General features: G+C 36.2%; 2 protein-coding genes and 1 long non-coding RNA gene across 4 annotated transcripts; 2 read left to right on the top strand and 1 right to left on the bottom strand.

Annotated features, from left to right (window-relative positions):
• The first annotated feature begins 380 nt into the window (after positions 1-380).
• Positions 381-10,393, top strand: LOC129429610 (flavin-containing monooxygenase 5-like). Its single transcript, XM_055186420.2, has 9 exons — positions 381-635; positions 4,800-4,954; positions 5,040-5,228; positions 5,338-5,503; positions 6,038-6,180; positions 6,281-6,480; positions 7,610-7,965; positions 8,092-8,164; positions 8,267-10,393. Exons 2-9 carry the CDS (start codon positions 4,823-4,825, stop codon positions 8,625-8,627), a joined length of 1,620 nt encoding a protein of 539 aa, XP_055042395.2. The 5' UTR covers positions 381-635; positions 4,800-4,822; the 3' UTR covers positions 8,628-10,393.
• A 545-nt stretch (positions 10,394-10,938) lies between these two features.
• LOC129429609 (flavin-containing monooxygenase 5-like) lies at positions 10,939-16,237 on the bottom strand. Of its 2 annotated transcripts, XM_073855878.1 has the most exons (9): positions 15,633-16,237; positions 14,862-15,016; positions 14,581-14,769; positions 14,307-14,472; positions 13,625-13,767; positions 13,332-13,531; positions 11,831-12,186; positions 11,630-11,702; positions 10,939-11,527 (listed from the first exon to the last, which is right to left on the bottom strand). In XM_073855878.1, the coding sequence occupies exons 2-9, from the start codon at positions 14,991-14,993 to the stop codon at positions 11,116-11,118; spliced, it is 1,671 nt and encodes a 556-aa protein (XP_073711979.1). In that variant the 5' UTR covers positions 14,994-15,016; positions 15,633-16,237; the 3' UTR covers positions 10,939-11,115. The 2 variants fall into 2 exon arrangements, with proteins under 2 accessions (XP_073711979.1, XP_073711978.1); XM_073855877.1 differs by lacking the exon at positions 15,633-16,237 and having other exon boundaries at positions 14,862-15,577.
• A 746-nt stretch (positions 16,238-16,983) lies between these two features.
• LOC141350551 (uncharacterized) lies at positions 16,984-20,179 on the top strand. The gene is made up of 3 exons (XR_012358603.1): positions 16,984-18,765; positions 18,892-18,953; positions 19,113-20,179. It is a non-coding gene; the product is annotated as an uncharacterized lncRNA (long non-coding RNA).
• Positions 20,180-21,032: the final 853 nt, after the last annotated feature.

Here is a 21,032-nt window from a genome sequence, read left to right as displayed (position 1 = left end):
CCACCTGCTGGTAGAAAGGGGTAACAGTTTGGTCCATACGGTGGAAACAACATTAAATATTAAATCAATTACATAATATAGCGCTAACAGTAACAACTCTGCACACACAATAAGTTCTTAGTACTGTATTGAACCAAACAATGCGCTCATTAAACGTGACGATGTGTACGTGGATAGGCACGATATTAAATCACTGTAATAAACTGTTGCTAACATATTTCTTTCGGTCCAGGTTTAAATAAGCCTATTTATTTATTGATTTTTTTCTTCTTCGTTAGTGCTGCATTATGACCGTTCTAATTAAAACCTTGGCTATTATTTTGATAGGCTGTATTTAATATAACTTCCGGGTCACGTGACCAACCTGTCTTTCTTTTCATGTAGATCCTCAAACGGAGAAATGAAAAAAGGAACCTCCAAAAACCAAAATCGGACTGTTATTTGAATTTGGTTTAGTCGTTTTTCGTTTTTGGATTCAGAAACCAAAAGCGGAAGAACGGCTCTCTTTTTACCGGTTTTTGTTTTTTTTGTTTGAAACGACAAACGAAAAACACGTGATTTCTCGTTACTTCGTTTTTTGGTTTAAACGAAAAAACAAACTATCAAAACGTACACGGACCGTGAAACTCCAGACAGTAAGTATGTTGTCAGGGCAATTTTATTTACTTTAATATCAGATAACGTGATTATTTTCTTGACAGATGAATGCTAGCTAACAGTCGTTACGTTTGAGTTAAGTTTAACTGGCTTGATTGTAAACAGCTTCAAAGCATTGCATTAAGTGTTTTTGTAGAATTATATCACGCTTTTCCCTGTGTACACTTAAGTAGCCTAAAATTCTGGCTGTGTTATTTGTGCCCCTCTCGAAAATTGGTCATGAGAAAAATTACGTTCATTTTGCCCCCACCCAAATGAAATTTACGCCCCCACCCAGATTAAATTTACGCCCACGCCTGTATCATCAGAACTGGGGCCCGTACCATGAAAATGGTTAAACAAACTCAGGGTTACAGGATTAGTTTCAGGTTGACAAAACCAAGCCAATGTGCAGGCCTTGTTGGTAAAAGCTATTTTCATGGTACCCAAAACCCAGGATTTGCACAAACTAATCCTAAACAAAGCTGGCTAACCAACTAAACCAGCTTCATGGTATAGGCCCCCGATGTGTCTGGCCGTTTACTACTGAGAAGGGATCGCACACCGGCAGCGCCGCGCCGTTCTAAAAAAATGTAACACATTGTTTTCTATGAGTGTACGCACACCGGCGCCGACAGGTGGCGCCTGTCCGCGCCGCCCAGCTGTGACTCGGGAAGTTGTTCTAATCCCTGTCGCGCCACAGAGCGCCACTCACATAGTTAAACATTAAATAACATCATATTTTCCCACATCATTAAGGATTAACATTGGCTGCTAACGTATATTTTACATTTTGAATTAGACGCTATCTTACGAAGCTCGCGCTATTTAAAGTGCACTTCCGGTTTACAATACCTCCGAGTTCTCCTAGGCGTGACGCGGCGCTGCGCGGCAGGTGTTGTGTGAAATTCTGTCCCCGTGAAAATCTGTCCCAATGGGCGGGGCATACATGCATATTCATAGGTTCGCTCCGTTTTGGAACCAGCGATTGGATTGCAAATTCTTGTGTGTTTTTCAGCTCTTTTTTATATTTATATAAGGTAATAACGCCGAATGATCATATGCCTTGTTCATTTGTACAGCTGTTTACATTATGCTTTGTATGTGCGTTTTGAAAAAGAAAACTTTTTCATGGCTAAACAATATCGGTTTTGCTATTTAGCCTACATTTATAATGCTAAACACTACAGCACGAATCGAGCACATATTTCTCCTCATTGTTTTTGTTGTATCTTGTCCATAGTTAATGGTTTGTTTTGTAGTGTATTTTGCTGCATTTATTGCATGCACTGCAATAAAACTCAAATCCCTGCTGAAAAAAACAATAGAGACCATTACGCAATCTGTAATGGTTTTTAAAGTTTTAATGGTTAATGATTTGTAATGGAAACCCTTATAATTTCTGTAATGTTTCTATTGTTTTTTGCGGCAGAGATATGGCTAACTGCATCTATAAATAAAAAAATTAAATGCTCTGTGGTGTTATTTTGTTTCCTTTTTGAGTTGGACATTATAGAGCTTTAACGAAAAGAGCGTTGCAATCATTCAAAACACATCATGATGCATGATTGCTCTATTAAAGCAGGATTCCTGTGAATAAAAATGGCCTAACATTTTTTAAAAAGGTTATTTACCTAATTGCAGGACCAACATTTTTCAGACCAGCTTAAATATGTTTATGAGGGTTTTCCTGTGTTACTAAAAGGCAAAAATGGAAGAGAGACCAAAATATAAAAACAACATTTTAATTTTCTTCCCGAATGAGATAATGACATGTTTTAAAACAGAGTGATAAAGAGAGGATGAGAATGAAAAGAAACACACCATGAGTGTCAAGTGGTTGTTCTCATTATTTAACCCAATCAGGATATCATACTTCCCTGGATCCAGCTGCAGTACAGATGCATATTGTAACAAGAGTTTATTTCACTAATTCATTGCTAACATAAAATATCCATTTCAAGAATTCAGCATTTCTTAAAGCCTTTTCATTAAAATGGCATTGCCCTTCCAAAGGTTCAATGGCTGAAAGGATTTTTCAGTAAGTAAGGTCAGACTTACCATGCATTGATAAGTTTTATTCACCCTTCTATCTAAACAGAGAATTGATTTACACATAGAAAGCAATTGATTAAACAACAAAAAAAAAACAAGTGCAACGTTTAGATGTATAAATATGAATGGGTTGCATCAGCTAACTTACCTCACTTTAAACACTTTCCCCAAGTGTAAGGCATTTAACATCACATGTAAATACTCTGTGTGGGTCGATTTGCGGGCAGATTATGCCACATTTTTATCTGGCCCATATTACAATACATACAGATTGCACTACATACAGATTTGTCTAGAGAGGACGCTCGATGGTGACAGCTCAGACAGGAGTGGTTGCATCACCCAGTTTAGGCAGTAGCCTATATGTACAAAAGTTGGATACATCTGTGTTACTTTAATCATTTATGTTTATTTTGTAACATCTTGTGTATGTGCATAAACAAAGAACATATTACATATGGAATGTAATTCCTAATGTATTTGTCCAATAATTACAATGAGAAAAGTTGAGTCTTCATGTGTGTTGTGTGTGTTTTCAAGTGACTTCAGCTTTTTTATGGCCTAGATTCAAATCAAAATTACCTTTTTGTCTTGGTCCAAATTAGCCTCAGCACACAGGGAATCAACCACATTTTGCATTAGGCAAGGCTTGTATTTAGGTAAATAGCTTTTCAAATATGTTAGACCATTTTTATTTACAGAAATCCTGTAAAAAGAGTAATGTTCACATACATGTGTATCATTTATAAGAAAATATGAGTATATGCTTTAACCAGTGAGCACATTATGCTATGTGTAGTTTATGTTATGTTTGATTGTGGTTGTTTATGGATGTTTGTATATTGTGTGAGTCTTTTATATCTTATGGATGTTTGTTTATTGTGTGTGTTTTTATATTTGGACTTATAGTCTGTCAATAAAGATAACAAACTTTATCATGATATGTGATTAATCTGGCCTTCTTGAGTGAGTTTCTTGTCATCACTTTAACAGTAAGAAAATATGTTTTTGCAAATCTGAATAAATAAGAAATGTCATTTTCAATTATTGCAAGGCTTTTTCGTTAAGGCTCTATAAATTTCAACTGGGGTTAAACACTGACAAGAGGCAAAACAACACCAGGAAACATTATATAAAAATGTAATAAATAAATATAATAATAATAATAATAATAAAAATCTTTATTTGAACAAGCAGTTAGCTACATATATGATTTATTGCAGTGCATGCAAATAATGCAGCAAAATACACTACAAAACAAGCGATGAACTATCGCAACAACAAAAAACAATGAGGAGAAATACGTGCTCGTTCCGTACTTTAGTTTGCTGTTTAGCATTATAAACGTGGGCTGAATGGCAAAAATGATATTGCATGGCCATAAAAATTAAGTGTTCTTACAAAATGCACATCCAAAGCATTTTAGCCTATTATGTTATTATCTGAAGAATGTGGACAGTTGTGCATCTAAACAGGGCATATGGTCATTCGGCTTTATTACCTTATAGAAATAATATATCAAAAAAGAGCTGGAAAACACACAAGAATTTGCAATCCAATCGCTGGTTCCAAAGCGGAGCGAACCTATGAATATGCATGTATGCCCCGCCCATTGGGACAGTTTTTCACGGGGACAGAATTTCACACAACACCGGTGTGCGATCCCCTAAACTCAACCTACTAGTGTTTTACAACGAAGTCCATAGTGAAAATAATATTGACATGATCAATTTACATATTTTTGCGTCTGTCACTATGACACATCCCTTCTGAAAAAAACAACATGGGAATTATGCTGGTCTGATGCTGGTTTAGCTGTTGGTCACCAGCATACCAGCACCAAAACACAACATATGCTGGTCTTGCTGGTATGACCAGCATGGGATGCTGGTGCTAATGCTGGTTTGGTGCTGATTTAGCTGGTTTTCACTAGCAAACCAGCACCAAAACACATACATATGCTGGCATGCTGTTTTTTTTTCAGCAGGGATGGGAATAAATACATCATTGATGTTGTGAATGATTTACTAACTTCTGTAAACCTTGGCCAGTTTGGATTCATCAAACCATTTGAATGATTTGTTTTTGTGTATATCGTGATCATTCAGTACTGACAGTGTTGCTGAGGAGCATGGCTAAGCGTGTTGCTGTGATTGGAGCAGGCAATGCTGGACTTGTCTCCATCAAATGTTGCTTGGATGAAGGTCTGGAGCCGGTGTGTTTTGAAAGCAGTGATGAAATCGGTGGACTCTGGAGATTTAAGGTGTCTGATTTTCGCTCACAATGTCTCATTTTGGATTTTTTTTTGGTCTCTAACCGATTGTCTGTATCCTATATGTTCATTTAAGGAGACACATGAGGCAGAACGCACCAGCATTTATCGTTCTCTAGTAGTGAACACCTCTAAAGAGATGATGTGCTTCAGTGATTTCCCGATGCCGGATCATTTCCCAAACTACATGCACAACTCCCTGCTCCTGCAGTACTTAAGACTCTACGCTGAACACTTCGGCCTGCTCAAACATATTCAATTAAAGGTTTTTAGCACCATGCCATTGTAAAAAGTGCTGATCTCAAAAGCACATTCATGTTCAGAAGTCTCTTTTTCTAGTAAGGTGTTTAACATTCAATCCGTATGTGTTTCAGACTACAGTAAGCAGTGTGAGACAGAGGCCGGATTTCTCTACCTCTGGTCAGTGGGATGTGGTGACCGTGAACAGAGATGGACGAGAGGAGAAACACGTGTTTGATGGTGTTCTAGTGTGTACAGGACAATACACACAACCTAACAAACCCCTCTCTGACTTTAAAGGTGGGTCTGATATATTTAATATATAACACTGCAACACTGCACTGTAGATGTTTGAGCACAATACAGAACAAAGTGTCATATGTGGAAATTAAAGGTCCGATAGTGGATTTTACCAATAACTAGGTTGGTCCGTACTTTCCGATAACCAATTAATCGGTAATTTTATAAATGGAAAAAACAAATAAATACTCCAGTGAAATATACAACTTAAAATATGCAGCTTAATCATGGCTTATCTGGCTAAATCATGGATAAAGCAACCAGCTGGATATAAACCAATGCACATACATAGTAATAATCATGACATTAAACATTTGGGTTGGATTTATCTGTGTGTATTTGTGTGTAACTGTTTCATAAGATTTACATTATCCATAACTTAACTGTAAAAAAAATGTCTGTAGGATTGTAATCAAAGTGTTAGATTCATAAGTATATACATGTGATAATATATGGTCATATGCTAAGACATGTCAAGTATCAGAAAAAATACAGTTAGTTTATATATTTAACAAATTGTTTTGTTTCCTACAGGTGTTGATACATTCCCAGGAATAATTCTCCACAGCTGGGATTATAGGGATCCTGATCTTTACCATGGAAAGAGAGTTGTGATTGTTGGGATTGGAAATTCAGGTGTAGACATTGCTGTGGAGCTCAGCAGAGTGTGTGAGAAGGCAAGAAGGTTTTAAATCTAATATCAAACATGCCTGAATACAGTGTCCTTTTACTTTTCAATCTCCTTTTCTCTGCTTTATTTTTTATTCCTTCCTTTAGGTGTTTCTAAGTACCCGCACAGGGGCATGGGTCATAGGTCGTTTGTCAAATAGAGGGCACCCTGTGGATTTGGTGCTGGTTAAGCGACATGTGGATCTGATGTTTCGCCTTCTGCCTCAAAGTTTGTTGAACTGGATTGGAGAGAGAATGCTCAATCAGAAACATGACCACAAGTTTTATGGACTACAGCCGAAACACAGGTGAATGACAACTGCTCAGTTAAAGGAACAGTATGTAGGATTGTGGCCAAAACTGGTACTGCGAACACAAAACTTGTGGCCATTACACAACATGACAACTGTAAGAAAAAGTGAGGAGGACGTTGAAGGTCTCAATCAAAAAGTAGTTTATTGTGGTAGCAGTGACAAAGCACATCGTACTTTGGGTTCAGCGGAGTCCGATTGAACCCTGAGCAAAGTCAGTCTTAACACTTTATAGTTTCAAACCTGTTTTCCCACCCCTAATGCTAATGAAGTATCCCTTTAAATGTAAATAAAGACTAATACTACAAATGACCCCTATATCTCCCACTGTGCCTAAATGGGTCCTGGGATTTGTATGATCAGATTATCTTAGTACCCAACTGTGTGCTCAACCAAGTGATCAGATAATGTTTAGATAGATGTCTTGACCTGTGTTTGGTTCAAGAAGTCTCACATTTGCTCCCATACTACTATTAAGAAAGTATTACTTAAGGTTATATTATTGTATTGCTTGAACTGAGATGACCTTTTATGATTATCAAGCCTTTTAGAGGGATAAGCTTGTTTTAACATCTAAATTGGAGTGGAATCTTTGTCAAGGCTAACTATAAATTCTTACACAACATAAACATCAGTTGAGGGCTGCAACTCCACTTTTTAAATTACAATATCCTGGCCGGATCACTGTTGTCAGTGATTTGAAATGAAAATGATTACTTAATGTCTAGTGACACATCAGTGCCATTTTATGATTAATTGATATACATTTCTTACATACTGTTCCTTTAAGGAGCAAACCATCATCATCTCTTAGGACTCATTTCTGTCTGGCCCATTATTTTAAAGGCTTACAGCATAATAGATCTGATAAGTCATGACATCAAAACAGTTTACATTTAATTCAGTAATAGCCGAAATACAGATTACTCAGATACAGACCTTAAATTTGTTATTATTTGTTAATTAATTGCTGTTTACAAACACAAGTTATTCAAATTGTGTTATTCCCAGTGACGTTGTCTTACAGTTTTTAGATCAATTTAATCTTAAATAACTTTTATAGTTTTATTCTATATTTTTAAATCCATTTGTGGCCATGAATCTTACCTTCATTTAACAACTGCAGATTTTTTGACCAGCGTCCCATTGTCAGCGATGAGCTCCCTGGTCGCATTTTGATGGGAGCCCTGGTGATGAAACCAAATCTGCAAAAAATTCAAGACTCAACAGTTGTATTTGATGATGGGACGGCTGAAGAGAAGATCGATGCTGTGATCTTGTGTACAGGATATAATTACGCATTCCCCTTCCTCCCCACCTCCTTAAACTCTGGTCCTGATGGAGAACTGACACTCTACAGAAGAATCTTTCCCCCATCTCTAGAGCGTCCGACATTGGCCATCATGGGTCTGTTCCAGTCCAAAGGGCCGATCATGCCAGCTGTCGAACTGCAGGCACGCTGGGCCACCCGAGGCATCGCAGGTAATTTATGCACACAGGCACATTTGGTGGTTTTATTTAATGGATACATAGAAGATGGAAGCTGATTTTTTTTAAATGATTAAATAATGATTTTTTTTGTTGATGTTGTTTTTCTTTTGCCCCAAGGGTTAAACCATCTTCCTTCAAACCGAAAAATGCATGAAATTATTGAAAAGGAACGCAAAGCAAATTTAAAATGGTACTTTATTGATACTTTCATAAATATTTAGCCTTAAATAATAATTGATCCAATTGATTTAACTTTCACAGTGCTTTGATCATTTCTCTTATCTCTCTATAGTTACGCTTCTCCCAAGGAGGCTGTCCTTCAAGTGAATTATATTCCTTATCTAGATGCCATGGCAAAGGAAGTGGGTGTCCGGCCCAACATAGTTTGGTTACTTCTCAGTGACCCTGCTTTGGGTTTGAGGGTTCTTTTTGGTCCCTGTACGCCCTACCAGTTTCGTCTACGTGGACCAGGACATTGGAGCGGTGCTCGTCAGGCTATCCTTACAGTATGGGAGCGTGTGGCCAAACCCATGAAGACACGCCCCATTCCAGACCCAAAATCCAACAGTTTGTTATACTGGATGGGACTTGCAGGAGGTGCTGCAGTAATTGTGATCATTATGGTAAAACAAAAGAAAATTCCACTTTTTTGAGAATCAATTACATTGAGACAGCCTTATTTGGACAAAAGTAAGAAATTAGGGTAACACTTTACAATAAAGTTGTATAAGTAAACATGAACAAAGATTAATAAATGCTGTAGAAGTATTGTTCATTGTTGGTTTATGTTAGCTAATGCATTAATTAATTGTTAAGAAATACCTTTAATTTTGACATACGCCACAAAAAGGGGACAGAAAATGTTTTCGCTGATGCACTTTCTTGGGTGTTTTTAAAAAAAAAAGTGTTCATGTGTTTTTTTGTCAAAATTGGGATTTTGACTTTTATGGGTTGGGGGTGTTATGATGAGACGTATTGGATATGGCGTCTCTCTCTCCCACAGGTTGCACCTCCCTAATTGAACGTCTCGGTGCGTGCCCTTTGGTTGGTCAAACTGGAATTGCTCATCTTTTAAAAAAACAGGAAGAGACGTGGAACCCCAGAGAGAGAGAGAGAGAGAGAGAGAGAGAGAGAATGGGGAATGTTATTCATTCATTGCGCTGTTTATTGAAACTGTTGTTAAAAAGAGGTTTAAATCTGTGAAGTAACTTTTATAAAAATGGTTATTGATCTTGGTTTGTTTTTTTGCTTTATCTCCTTATCTTGTAAAGTTTTCGGTAAACATATTTTTTTCTTTAACACTCAATGGGGCAGTGTTCCGGACAGGGATTAGACTAGTCCTAGACTTAAAGACTTTTAAGAGCTCTCCAAACTGAAAACAACTTGCACTGACATATCTTAAAACACATCAGTGCCCTTTGTTTTACCTCAAAATGCACACTGGTAATGTTTTTAGTAATGTATCTTTGTTAAAACTAGTCCTGTTAGGGCCTAGTCCTGGATTAAGCTAATCCTGGTCCGGGAAACCGCCCCAATGTGTCTTGAGTGTTTCGATTTTTATATATATAAGTAACCTATAGTAATTGTCACAATAGTTCAGCACAGAAGCGGTAGGGGTTCGAGTGCCTTTTTTTCTTTGTTGTAAACGTTACTTTTTGTCCTATTTTTAGTTAGTAAGGGAGTTAGGTTAGTATTTGTATTTTGTTAACTCTTAACACGCTGCCACATGTGCTTTATTTTTTATCCACATTTACATGTTTCTTATTACCTGACATGCCGCTTGTGATGTATGCGGTTAAGAAACTGCTGTTGGATCTCACATTATTCTGTGGATTATTTATTTAAACAGATAGACTTAAGACATCATGTTTCTGAACATGCCATTTTTTTGTTTTGCATATTCACCAGTACACGTGTTGTCCCTGTATTTCAGTCCTCACACCGCTTGTCTTTGCTTCTTATTAGATTAAAGACCTGGCACACTGCATATGAAAATATTATACTGTGCAGTGTATGGCCAAAGAGAGAAAAATATGTGCATCAAAGCAGGAAGATCAAGTTAAAGAGAAATAAATAAGATGATAAATTTAAAATGGCAATGTTAATGATTTTTTTATTCATTCTCAGTCTAGCCTGGGAGCCAAAGTTGGCAACCATGACCAATTACAAAGCATCACTGGATGTTTATAATTTCAAACTACTAAACTAATAATGTAAATAAAACACAATCTTACATTCTTGATAAAATGACTTACTGCTGAAGCAATAGAGGGGTTGCAGGTTTACAAACATTACAGGGTGCGAGCGCATACAGGAGGCAGAATGCCCGCTTGGTGATCTGATCCGCTACTGCAACAACCTCTATTTATTGAAGCGTTCTTTATTGTTTGGATATAAATAAAACTTGATTTTAGTTGGATCTGTTTTTCTGTCTTTATTTTTGCAGTGTTAATGTGATACATGTATGAATTATAATTTTAGGCTAGTAACGTAATAGTCGCGTCTACTGTATGTTAAAGGAATAGTCTACTCGTTTTCGATATTGAAATGTGTTATTACCTTAACTAAGAATTGTTGATACAACCCTCTGTCGTCTGTGTGCGTGCACGCAAGCGCCGGAGCGCGCCGCGACGCCTCGATATTTTATGGCGCAATAGCACTTCTGGGAGCACCCCGACCCAGCGCAGTAACACCCTCCCTCTCCCATTATGAGAGTGAGAAGGGGAGCGGACTTTTCAGGCGAGTCGAAGTACTCCCAAAAGTGCTATTACGCCATAAAATATAGTTCCTCTTTTAAATCCGCTTAGAAAAGCGCTACGTTTTATTTTGTACCACCAAACTTGCTCGTATAACTACTCGTCTTAAATAGGAAAAACGTTGATGTGTTTGGTCACTTCTAACTTTATCTCTAAATGGTACCATTGAATGAATGGGGCTAAGCTAAATGCTATCGAAGCGTCGCAGCGCGCTCCAGCGCCCACGCGCACGCACACAGACAACAGAGGGATGACTCAACAGTTCTTAGTTAAGGTAATAACATATTTTAATATTGAAAATGAGTAGACTATTCCTTTAATGCATTAGCTAACATGAACTTACAATAAACAACACTTTTACACTAATACAACTTTTTGTAAAGTGTTACCCTAAACGCTTTTGTCCAAATAAGGCTGTCTCAATGTAATTGATTCTCAAAAAAAATGGAATCTTCTTTTGTTTTACCATAATGATCACAATTACTGCAGCACCTCCTGCAACGCCCAACCAATATAACAAACTGCTGGATTTTGGGTCTGGAATGGGGCGTGTCTTCATGGGTTTGGCCACACGCTCCCATACTGTAAGGATAGCCTGACGAGCACCACTCCAATGTCCTGGTCCACGTAGACGAAACTGGTAGGGCGTACAGGGACCAAAAAGAACCCTCAAACCCAAAGCAGGGTCACTGAGAAGTAACCAAACTATGTTTGGTCGGACACCCACTTCCTTTGCCATGAAATCTAGATAAGGAATATAATTCACTTGAAGGACAGCCTCCTTGGGACAAGCGTAACTATAGAGAGACAAGAGAAATGATCAAAGCACTGTGAAAGTTGAATAAATTAAATCAATTATTATTTAGAGCAAAATATTTATGAAAGTATCAATAAAGTACCATTTTAAATTTGCTCTGCGTTCCTTTTCAATAATTTCATGCATTTTTCGGTTTGAAGGAAGATGGTTTAACCCTTGGGGCAAAAGGAAAATAACAAAAAAAAAGTTTTCAAAACTTTCTTTTTTTTAAATCAGCTTCCATCTTCTATGCATCCATTAAAGAAAACTGCTAAATGTGCCTGTGTGTATAACTACAAATTACCTGCGATGACCCGGGTGGCCCAGCGTGCCTGCAGTTCGACAGCTGGCATGATCGCCCCATTGGGCTGGAAAAGACCCATGATGGCCAATGTCGGACGCTCTAGAGATGGGGGAAAGATTCTTTTGTAGAGTGTCAGTTCTCCATCAGGACCAGAGTTTAAGGAGGTAGGGAGGAAGGGGAATGCGTAATTATATCCGGTACACAAGATCACAGCATCGATCTTCTCTTCAGCTGTCCCATCATCGAATACGACTGTTGAGTCTTGAATTTTTTGGAGATTTGGTTTCATCACCAGGGCTCCCATCAAAATGCGACCTGGGAGGTCATCGTTGATTATGGGACGCCGGTTAAAAAATCTGCAGTTGTGAAATAAAGGTAAGCTTCAAGGCCACAAATAGGTTTAAATATATAGAATAAGCAAAAAAGATTAAATTGGTCTAAAAACTGTAAGACAAAGTCACTGGGAATAACACAATTTGAGATCTGTATCTGAGTAATCTGTTTTAAGCAATTACTGAATTAAATCAAAGAGTATAGAAGCACAAGAGGCGAAACTCTGATTCGTTTTTGGCAACAGCCACTAGGTGGCGCTTCAGTAGCGCGGCCGCCATTTTGGAATGAAAATTCTCACAGCCAATTCATTCTCAGCGAATCTCACAGCCAAATCAGAAGCGCAATAGTAAGTTTCTTAAATTAAAATTTTGTTCACTTGCTACACCTACACGAAACGCTGTATTGTCTTGTATGTATGTGTTGTGTTATCAGTTGTGGAATCCAATCATTTAATAGATACACATTTTTTCTTGCTTTATTATGTAATTCTATTTCATGCTACTTTACACATTTACTACTATTATTAGTTACCAACTCCACTAGGTATGAAATATATTTTGTACATATTAATCCCCTGGATCCCGATACAAACATTACAGTCTCATAGAACATGATGCATTGTTCTGTCTGTTATCCTATAATTGCCACTTTTGGACAGTGGCTGTTTTTTTTTACTTAATCCATTTCGAGCAATTCAGATGTATATGTGTGTATATGTGTATGTATATAGAGCAGAAATATTATGTGTGGATGAGTTTATGTCGGTATGTTTGTATGTAAAATTATATATAAAAGTGGAAGACTTGTCTAAATATCTGAAAATAAGTTGTAAGGGGGATTAATGATCACTGGTGTGATTGTGTGTTATTCTGTGTTATCATCATTCAGTTTGAATTTGATCTTTTAATGTACAAAGTAGCTGATATTGCCATTACTTCTAGTTGACTCCCGGGTTGCTTTCATTCCAAAATGGCGGATTCGTGGGGCTGCTGGTGTTGCAATGGAACGTTCTATTGAGTTTCCCCTCTTGTGCTTCTATACTCTTTGATTTAAAGTAAACTGTTTTGATGTCATGACTTATCAAATCTATTATGGTGTAAAAAAATTGGCCAGACAGAAATGAGTAAGAGATGACGTTTTGCTATTTAACTGAGCAGTTGCCACTCACCCGTGTTTAGGCTGTAGTCCATAAAACTTGTGATCATATTTCTGATTGAGCATTCTCTCTCCAATCCAGTTCAACAGACTTTGAGGCAGAAGGCGAAACATCAGATCCACGTTTCGCTTTACCAGCACTAAATCCACAGGGTGCCCTCTATTTGACAAACGACCTATGACCCATGCCCCTGTTCGGGTACTCAGAAACACCTAAAGGAGGGAAAAAGGCGTAAGAAAGGAGATTGATAAGTGAAAGGACACTGTATTCAGGCCTGTTTGATATTAGATTTAAAACCTGCTTGCCTTCTCACAAACTCTGCTGAGCTCCACAGCAATGTCTACACCTGAATTTCCAATCCCAACAATCACAACTCTCTTTCCATGGTAAAGATCAGGATCCCTATAATCCCAGCTGTGGAGAATTATTCCTGGGAATGTATCAACACCTGTAGGAAACAACATAATTTATTAAATATAAACTTTTTTTTCTGATACTTGACATGTCTTAGCATATGACCATATATTAACACATGCATACTTATGAATCTAACACTTTGATTACAGTCCTACAGACATTTTTTTACACTCAAGTTATGGATAATGTAAATCTTATGAAACAGTTACACAAAATACACACAGATAAATCCAACCCAAATGTTTAATGTCATGATTATTACCATGTATTTGCATTCGTTTATATCCAGCCGGTTACTTTATCCATGATTTAGCCGGCTAAGCTGCATATTTTAAGTTGTATATTTCACTGAAGTCTTTATTTCAAAACTTACTAATATAATTTTATACTTGTTTTTTTTTCATTTATAAAGTTATCGATTTATTGGTTATCGGCAAGTACGGACCACCCTAGTTATTTGTAAAATCCACTATCGGACCTCTAATTTCCACATGACACTTTGCTCTGTATTGTGCTTAAACATCTACAGTGCAGTGTAATGTAACATATTTTTTTATATATCAGATGCACCTTTAAAGTCAGAGAGGGGTTTGTTAGGTTGTGTGTATTGTCCTGTACACACTAGAACACCATCAAACACGTGTTTCTCATCTCGTCCATCTCTGTTCACGGTCACCACATCCCACTGACCAGAGGTAGAGAAATCCGGCCTCTGTCTCACACTGCTTACTTTAGTCTGAAACACATACGGATTGAAAGTTTAACACCTTACAAAAAAAGCAACTTCTGAACATGAATGTGCTTTTGAGATCAGCACTTTTTACAATGGCATGATGCTAAAAACCTTTAATTGAATATGTTTGAGCAAGCCGAAGTGTTCAGCGTATGGTCTTGGGTGCTGCAGGAGCGGGGAGTTGTGCATGTGGTTCGGGGGGTGGTCCGGCATCGGGAGATCACTGAAGCACATCATCTCTTTAGAGGTGTTCGCTACTAGAGAACGATAAATGCTGGTGCGTTCTGCCTCATGTGTCTCCTAAATGAACGTATAGGACACAGACAATCGGTAAGAGACAAAAAAATCCAAAACATTTTGACATTTGACATTTTGAGTGAAAACGAGACAACCTTAAATCTCCGGAGTCCACCGATATCAACACTGCTTTCAAAACACACCGGTTCCAGACCTTCATCCAAGCAACATTTGATGGAGACCAGCCCAGCATGGCCTGCTCCAATCACAGCAACACGCTTAGCCATGCTCCTCAGCAACACTGTCAGTACTGAATGATCACGATATACACAAAAACAAATCATTCAAATGTTTTGATGAGTCCAAACTGGGCGAGGTCTACAGAAGTTAGTAAATCATTTACAACATCAATGACGTATTTACTGTCACGTGTCTAATCAGTGACATAGGCAAATACGAAAATTGATGTCATTATTTTCACTATGGACTAAAACACTAGTAGGTCGAGTTTTATTCTCAATAGTAAACGGCCAGAGACATCGGCTCAGATGATACAGGCATGGGCATAAATTTCATCTGGGTGGGGGCACAATACGTAATTTTTCTCATGAGCAATTTTCAAGAGGGGCACAAATAACACAGACAGAATTTAAGGCTACTTAAGTAAGTGTGTACACATTGAAAAGCGTAATATAATTCTACAAAAACACTTAATGCAATGTTTTTGAAGTTTTTTTTACAATCAGGCCACCAATTAAACTTAACTTAAAACGTAACGACTGTTAGGTTATAATCACTAACACTGCGAACATAATTTTCATATTTTTTGTCATGAAGAATTTATGTTACTAGGCATCATCTGTAAAGAAAATGATCACTTTATCTGATATTTAAAGTAAATTAAATTGCCCTGTCAGCATACTTACTGCCTGGAGTTTTACTGTAAAGAACTTGTGTGTAGGCAAACTCCAAGTGATCCTCCCTCCTATTGTCTTTGAAAACTCTAGATAAATAAACTCTAGATGGGGTTGTCTCATACGGTGATTACAATACACTTGGCGAACAAAGTAATGAAAACAACGTAATTTTTCTTATCCGTAGCGATTGTTTATATGTCGTCCCTTCGGAAGGTTTTCAACGCACCCTGTGTATATAGACTGTTTATTTAGACCCGCGTGCGGTACGGTGACGCGATTATGCGTCTGAGCGGAATTTAACGTCTCTGTTTGTTTAATGGTTTGACTCCCAAACCGCATACTTCCATACTATAAAGTAGGCGAAAAGCACTACTTATCGTACTCTTTGCCTACTATATAGTTTGGAAGTAGGCGGTTTGGGACGCAGCGATAATAAGAGAGTTACGACACTCACATAGACGTCCGTTGTAAAGAATGGAATGCGGAAGTAACAGCGTGTCATGTAGTGAACCATTGTTCCAAACGCAGCACTGAAGCCCATTCATTTCAATGGCACCTGCTGGTAAATCGATGAAATTACAGTTTCTCTTTACATTTTCGGACATTCCATGAATATAGTCAACAGTGATTTTGATAACTCTGCTGTAGGTAACTTAATTGTTAATAATAACTAGTAAACTTTTTATATTTTAATGAGTTGTGTATAATGTTTGAATAATATAGATTTAATGGTTTAATATTTTATTACTGGTGGCCATCTAGTTTAATATATACTTATCATATCTTTTTTATCTAATACGAGTAACACTAGGGGGCAACAGCAAGAAGCTAAATGCCTTATAAACAAAGTCACACTGCTTCACAATGCTGCTATGTGTTTCATTGTGTTTGGTAGGTAATACGAGTGATGTATCCTCGAAAATCATGTATAATTCTATTAACATTTAATGTGTTCTATAAAAATAATTGAAGGGATGGTTCACTTTGAGGTTGAAGTTCTGTCATCATTTACTCATCTTCATGTTGTTCTCAACCTGTATTATTTTTTTTCTGATGAACACAAAAGATGATATTTTGAGAAATGATGGTAAACACACAGCAGTAAGTGACCGTTGACTTCCATAGTAGGAAAAAATATTTTGGAAGTATTGTGATAAATGACTAAGAAAATATTTTGATAAATGATGGTAAGCACACAGTTGACGGTACCCATTAAATTCCATCATATTCTTTTATTCCTACTGTGGAAGTCTATGGTCACTTACTGCTGCTGTGTGTTTACCATCATTTCTCAAAATATCTTCTTTTGTGTTCGTCAGAAAGGAGAAATTCATACAGGTTTACAACAACATGAGGATCAGTAAATGATGGCAGAGTTTTGATTTTAAAGTGAACTATCCCTTTAAATATGAATTTAGTGTGTTTCTGTTATGTTTCACTGTTACAAATAATCATCTGCAATCTTTTTTTAATATAGATTTTAATATAGTAAAGTACATCATATCTTTTTTGTCTGGCGGTGCAGTTTGCTCTACTTTGCTCTGTTGTTTATGTGTTTTCTGTGGGTATTGACCATATTTATATAGGCCTATATATATATATATAGACCTTTTGCGTGTTTGCAAACAGAGATGAAGTTTTTTATGGGCGGAGCCCAACTGGTGGCAGTAAGTGACTGTTCTGCATTAGAAGTGTTTTAGCATTAAACTGTGATTTTTATGGATCCGATGTTCTGTAGAAGTCTGTTTCCCCATATTTCTCTTAAGTGTAATGTTTCTTATGACATTTTCACCAAGTTACGTTTATTTTTTAAATAAATTAAAAGTTTTAATGGCTTGGCTACTGATATGTGTGCATGTATGTAATGTATATGTATTGTTCTTTATTAGTAAATCAATTATTTTTACAGTATGAATCGCTAAAGTACTTATAAGAGCAATACTATTATGTATTCTGTATAATATCATTTATTAAATATTTCATAATTTTCCTGTTTTCAATTTCTTCCTTATATTTATAGCCTACGTGTTTGTTCTAAAACGTGTGTGTGTGTGTGTGTGTGTGTGTGTGATGCTTATATATTTATTAGTAAACATCATAATTTAGAACAAACAGGAAGAAGACATAGGCTAAGATATAAGGTAAAAAGAAGTAATAGAAAATGAAAAAATATGAAAACTTTAATAAATGGAAATATTATTGATATTATGAACTCATTCAAATCTTTAATCTTTCTAAATAAATTATAAACGTAACGTGATGAAACACCGGATATCAGAACACCGGATATCTTCTCTAATTATTTTCTATTCAAATTATTAAAAGATTTCCAGATGATTTCATCACTCAAGTCTGTCCGATTAAGGGCTTATTGCAAACATAAACACATAAGTTTGTCTTCAAATGGTGTCGACGACGGTCTATTTTGGCATTCCTATTCTGACAGTCAACAGCACAACAAGTTGTATTGTTCGTTTCACTCGTGTCTCATTCATTTCTACTGTTTTTCTGCCACCACACACTGCCACAACATAAATATAAGAGTGTTTTTTTAACATTCTATAGTTATATATAAATATGGTCAATACTTACAGAAAACATATAAACAACAGAGCAAAGTGGAGCAAACTGTACCGTTAGAGCTGTAACAAAAAAGATATGATGTGTATATATTTAAACGCTTAATAAATTTTTAAATCAATCAATTTGTCTCTGTTCACATTAGTTAATGCACAATACATTATCAAATATTATTAATGTTGTAAATGTTCATTGTTAGCTAAGGCATTAACAAATGTTAAGGAATAAACCTTTATAGTAAAGTGTTACTAAACTTTCTTTCACCATTTCCTTCACAATGTCTACTTATTTCTATGACTAACAGATTTCGTTACATGTGTCTTTTTTACAGGCTCTACCATTGCTTGTAAGCTGGATTGGGTAAAATGGATAATCTTACAGGATGTACAGATACAAGTCATGTATTTTTTCGAATACAATATTAAATGCTGTCACGTGTAAAAGTAATGTGGCTAATCACTTTTTATTTGTAGTTTACTTGAGTGTCCTTGCACTTTTCAGGAGTTAGGGCAGATGTGGAGGCACAACCCGTGATACCAGATACACACCAAACACATTATCGGTAAGTTTGTACTTTACCACTACAGTTTCAGTTACAGTTACACAATTCCCACACACAACACGGTCACACGACCACACAGAATAAAAGATTGTATTCAAATCAGTAACAATTGTACTTTCTGTTCAGGACATTCAATCATTACATGATCCATGTGGATGCTGTCCATTGAGGAAAGAGTTTGTTTAGAGGTAAGTGAATCTTCTGTATTTTAATGTAATTAGGTGTGGAACAGTAGAATAAGAGCAAAAGGTTTCAGAATAGGAGTAAATTCAGGGCTGAGTTTAGTTTTTTAAGAATATTTTTCTATCTTATATTTGTTGACTTAATGTTTATAATATTTCTAACAGGTTTCTGGACAGAATTAATCCCAAAGATGGGAAAAAAACGCACATCCAGATTAGGAGCAATAAAAAGACAAGGAATTTGATGCAGAGAAAAGCTGTGGCCATTAACCCCCATGTGAACAGCTTCATGCAGTCCCTGATAGAGTTTGAATGGACGACTTCAAACTAAAGGCCAGTGGTCTGTCTGCCACAGTTTAATGCATTTATTTTCAGTGGTCAATGAAATTCAAATAGAATATTTAAAACTATGGGCAAGTGTTCTTTTTACCACAGGGAAATGTTACCTTTTAGTCGATGATGGACTTTAAACTGAAAACTATATGGACCAGTGTTCTAATTGCCAAAGTAAAATTTGTTACAGGAGGGGCCTCCAAACTTGTTTATACTTGTTGATTTTATTTTATTTAACTTGTTTTTATGTTTATTATTGTTTAAAATCTTGTTTTAACATGTTTTGTTTCAATTAAATGTTTTTTAAATAAAATTTTTGATACAAACATTGCTTGGATTGCCTTTGAATTTATAATGTCATGTCAAGGATAGCATTTTTACTATATTAATAACTATAGATTTAAACCTAAATATCTAGCTATAATATATATATTATCCTATTAACTGTAATAAGTAATAATTAGTATTTATGGGTCAATATAGACATTACAGTAAATTACCGTACTGTACCGTACAGTAAATATTGTAAAAATACAGTAAAGTACTGCTTTATAACTAGACAGTACTAGTTTGTATACTGTAAAACTGTATTACAGTACAGTACAGTAAAACCAAAATACAGTAACTTACTGGCAACCGTGCTGCCAGTACCGTACTGTAAAAATACAGGAAAATCATTAACAGTGTACCACCATCTTGGCTCCCCCTGAGCGTAATTATAATTTTAAATTTTTATTTAAAAATTTTTTTTTATAAATGACGGAACTTGAACACACGTACGTGAGGCTGGCAAAAGTAGACATTTGTTTGTAAACATTAACGTTAAGTCAACAGCCTTTTATCTCACATCTATCAAATATTTTTTACGAATTAATATTTTTGTTAATAATACGTTGGTTTATTGTTGTTTTTAGTGGAAATGGTAACTTTTATCCATTATAATTATTACTTTTATAATATATTTTTTATAAAAGTAGTAATTTTATTATAAATACATTTATTATTAAATCTATGTGGCCATTCCCCTCTTTGTGCACAATGTCTTTGTAACTGCACTATTGTTTTTTTTTAAATATGTTGAATATTGTAAGTTTTGTACAGCTACATTGTATATATGATGTAAAGGATAGATTATAGTTTAGATTATTGCAATATATTTATATGTGCAAGTCAGATAACCTAGTAGCCAAGTAGGGGTACGTTTATTTTGATTAAGTTGATTGTGTGAGTTTCATCAGACACACGTGGGTGTGGCCACCGTCATGCGTCTGGACAGAACTTAACTTCCAGTCTCTGTTTTGTTTATGGCTGGTGGCTAAACTGACCTCTGGAACAGATATCTTGTTAAAAATAGCAAATATTTTGCTTTCCTGTAAAACGGGGATCATCGACCACTCACTGCTATGTGTGAAGGAAGGTTTGGCAGCCGATCTGTTAAAATTGTATACATTAATACAGTAACATTAGCTCGGAGTAGTTTTGATACACTTTAGCTATGATTAAGGTAATCTACTTGTTATTTTGCTTGTTATCAGAAATAAACTACACTATTGTTATTGATTTTTTGTGATACGTTTATTCCAAGAAAGCCGTTTGTTTATGTTGTTACTGCTGAAACCGTCTGTGTTGTTTCCTCATGTCCCTATTTGTCATAGGCCAGTGGTTCTCAATCTCAACTCCAGTCCTCGGGATCCACTGCTCTGCCATTTTGGATGTCTCTCATATCTGACACACTCAGTTCAGTTCATGGAA

The sequence above is a fragment of the Misgurnus anguillicaudatus genome, chromosome 18 (genome assembly GCF_027580225.2).
Source record: "Misgurnus anguillicaudatus chromosome 18, ASM2758022v2, whole genome shotgun sequence".
NCBI classification, from domain to species: domain Eukaryota; kingdom Metazoa; phylum Chordata; class Actinopteri; order Cypriniformes; family Cobitidae; genus Misgurnus; species Misgurnus anguillicaudatus.
The sequence above is the reverse complement of the archived record's forward strand: the minus strand, read 5'-3'. Positions and strand labels throughout refer to the sequence as shown.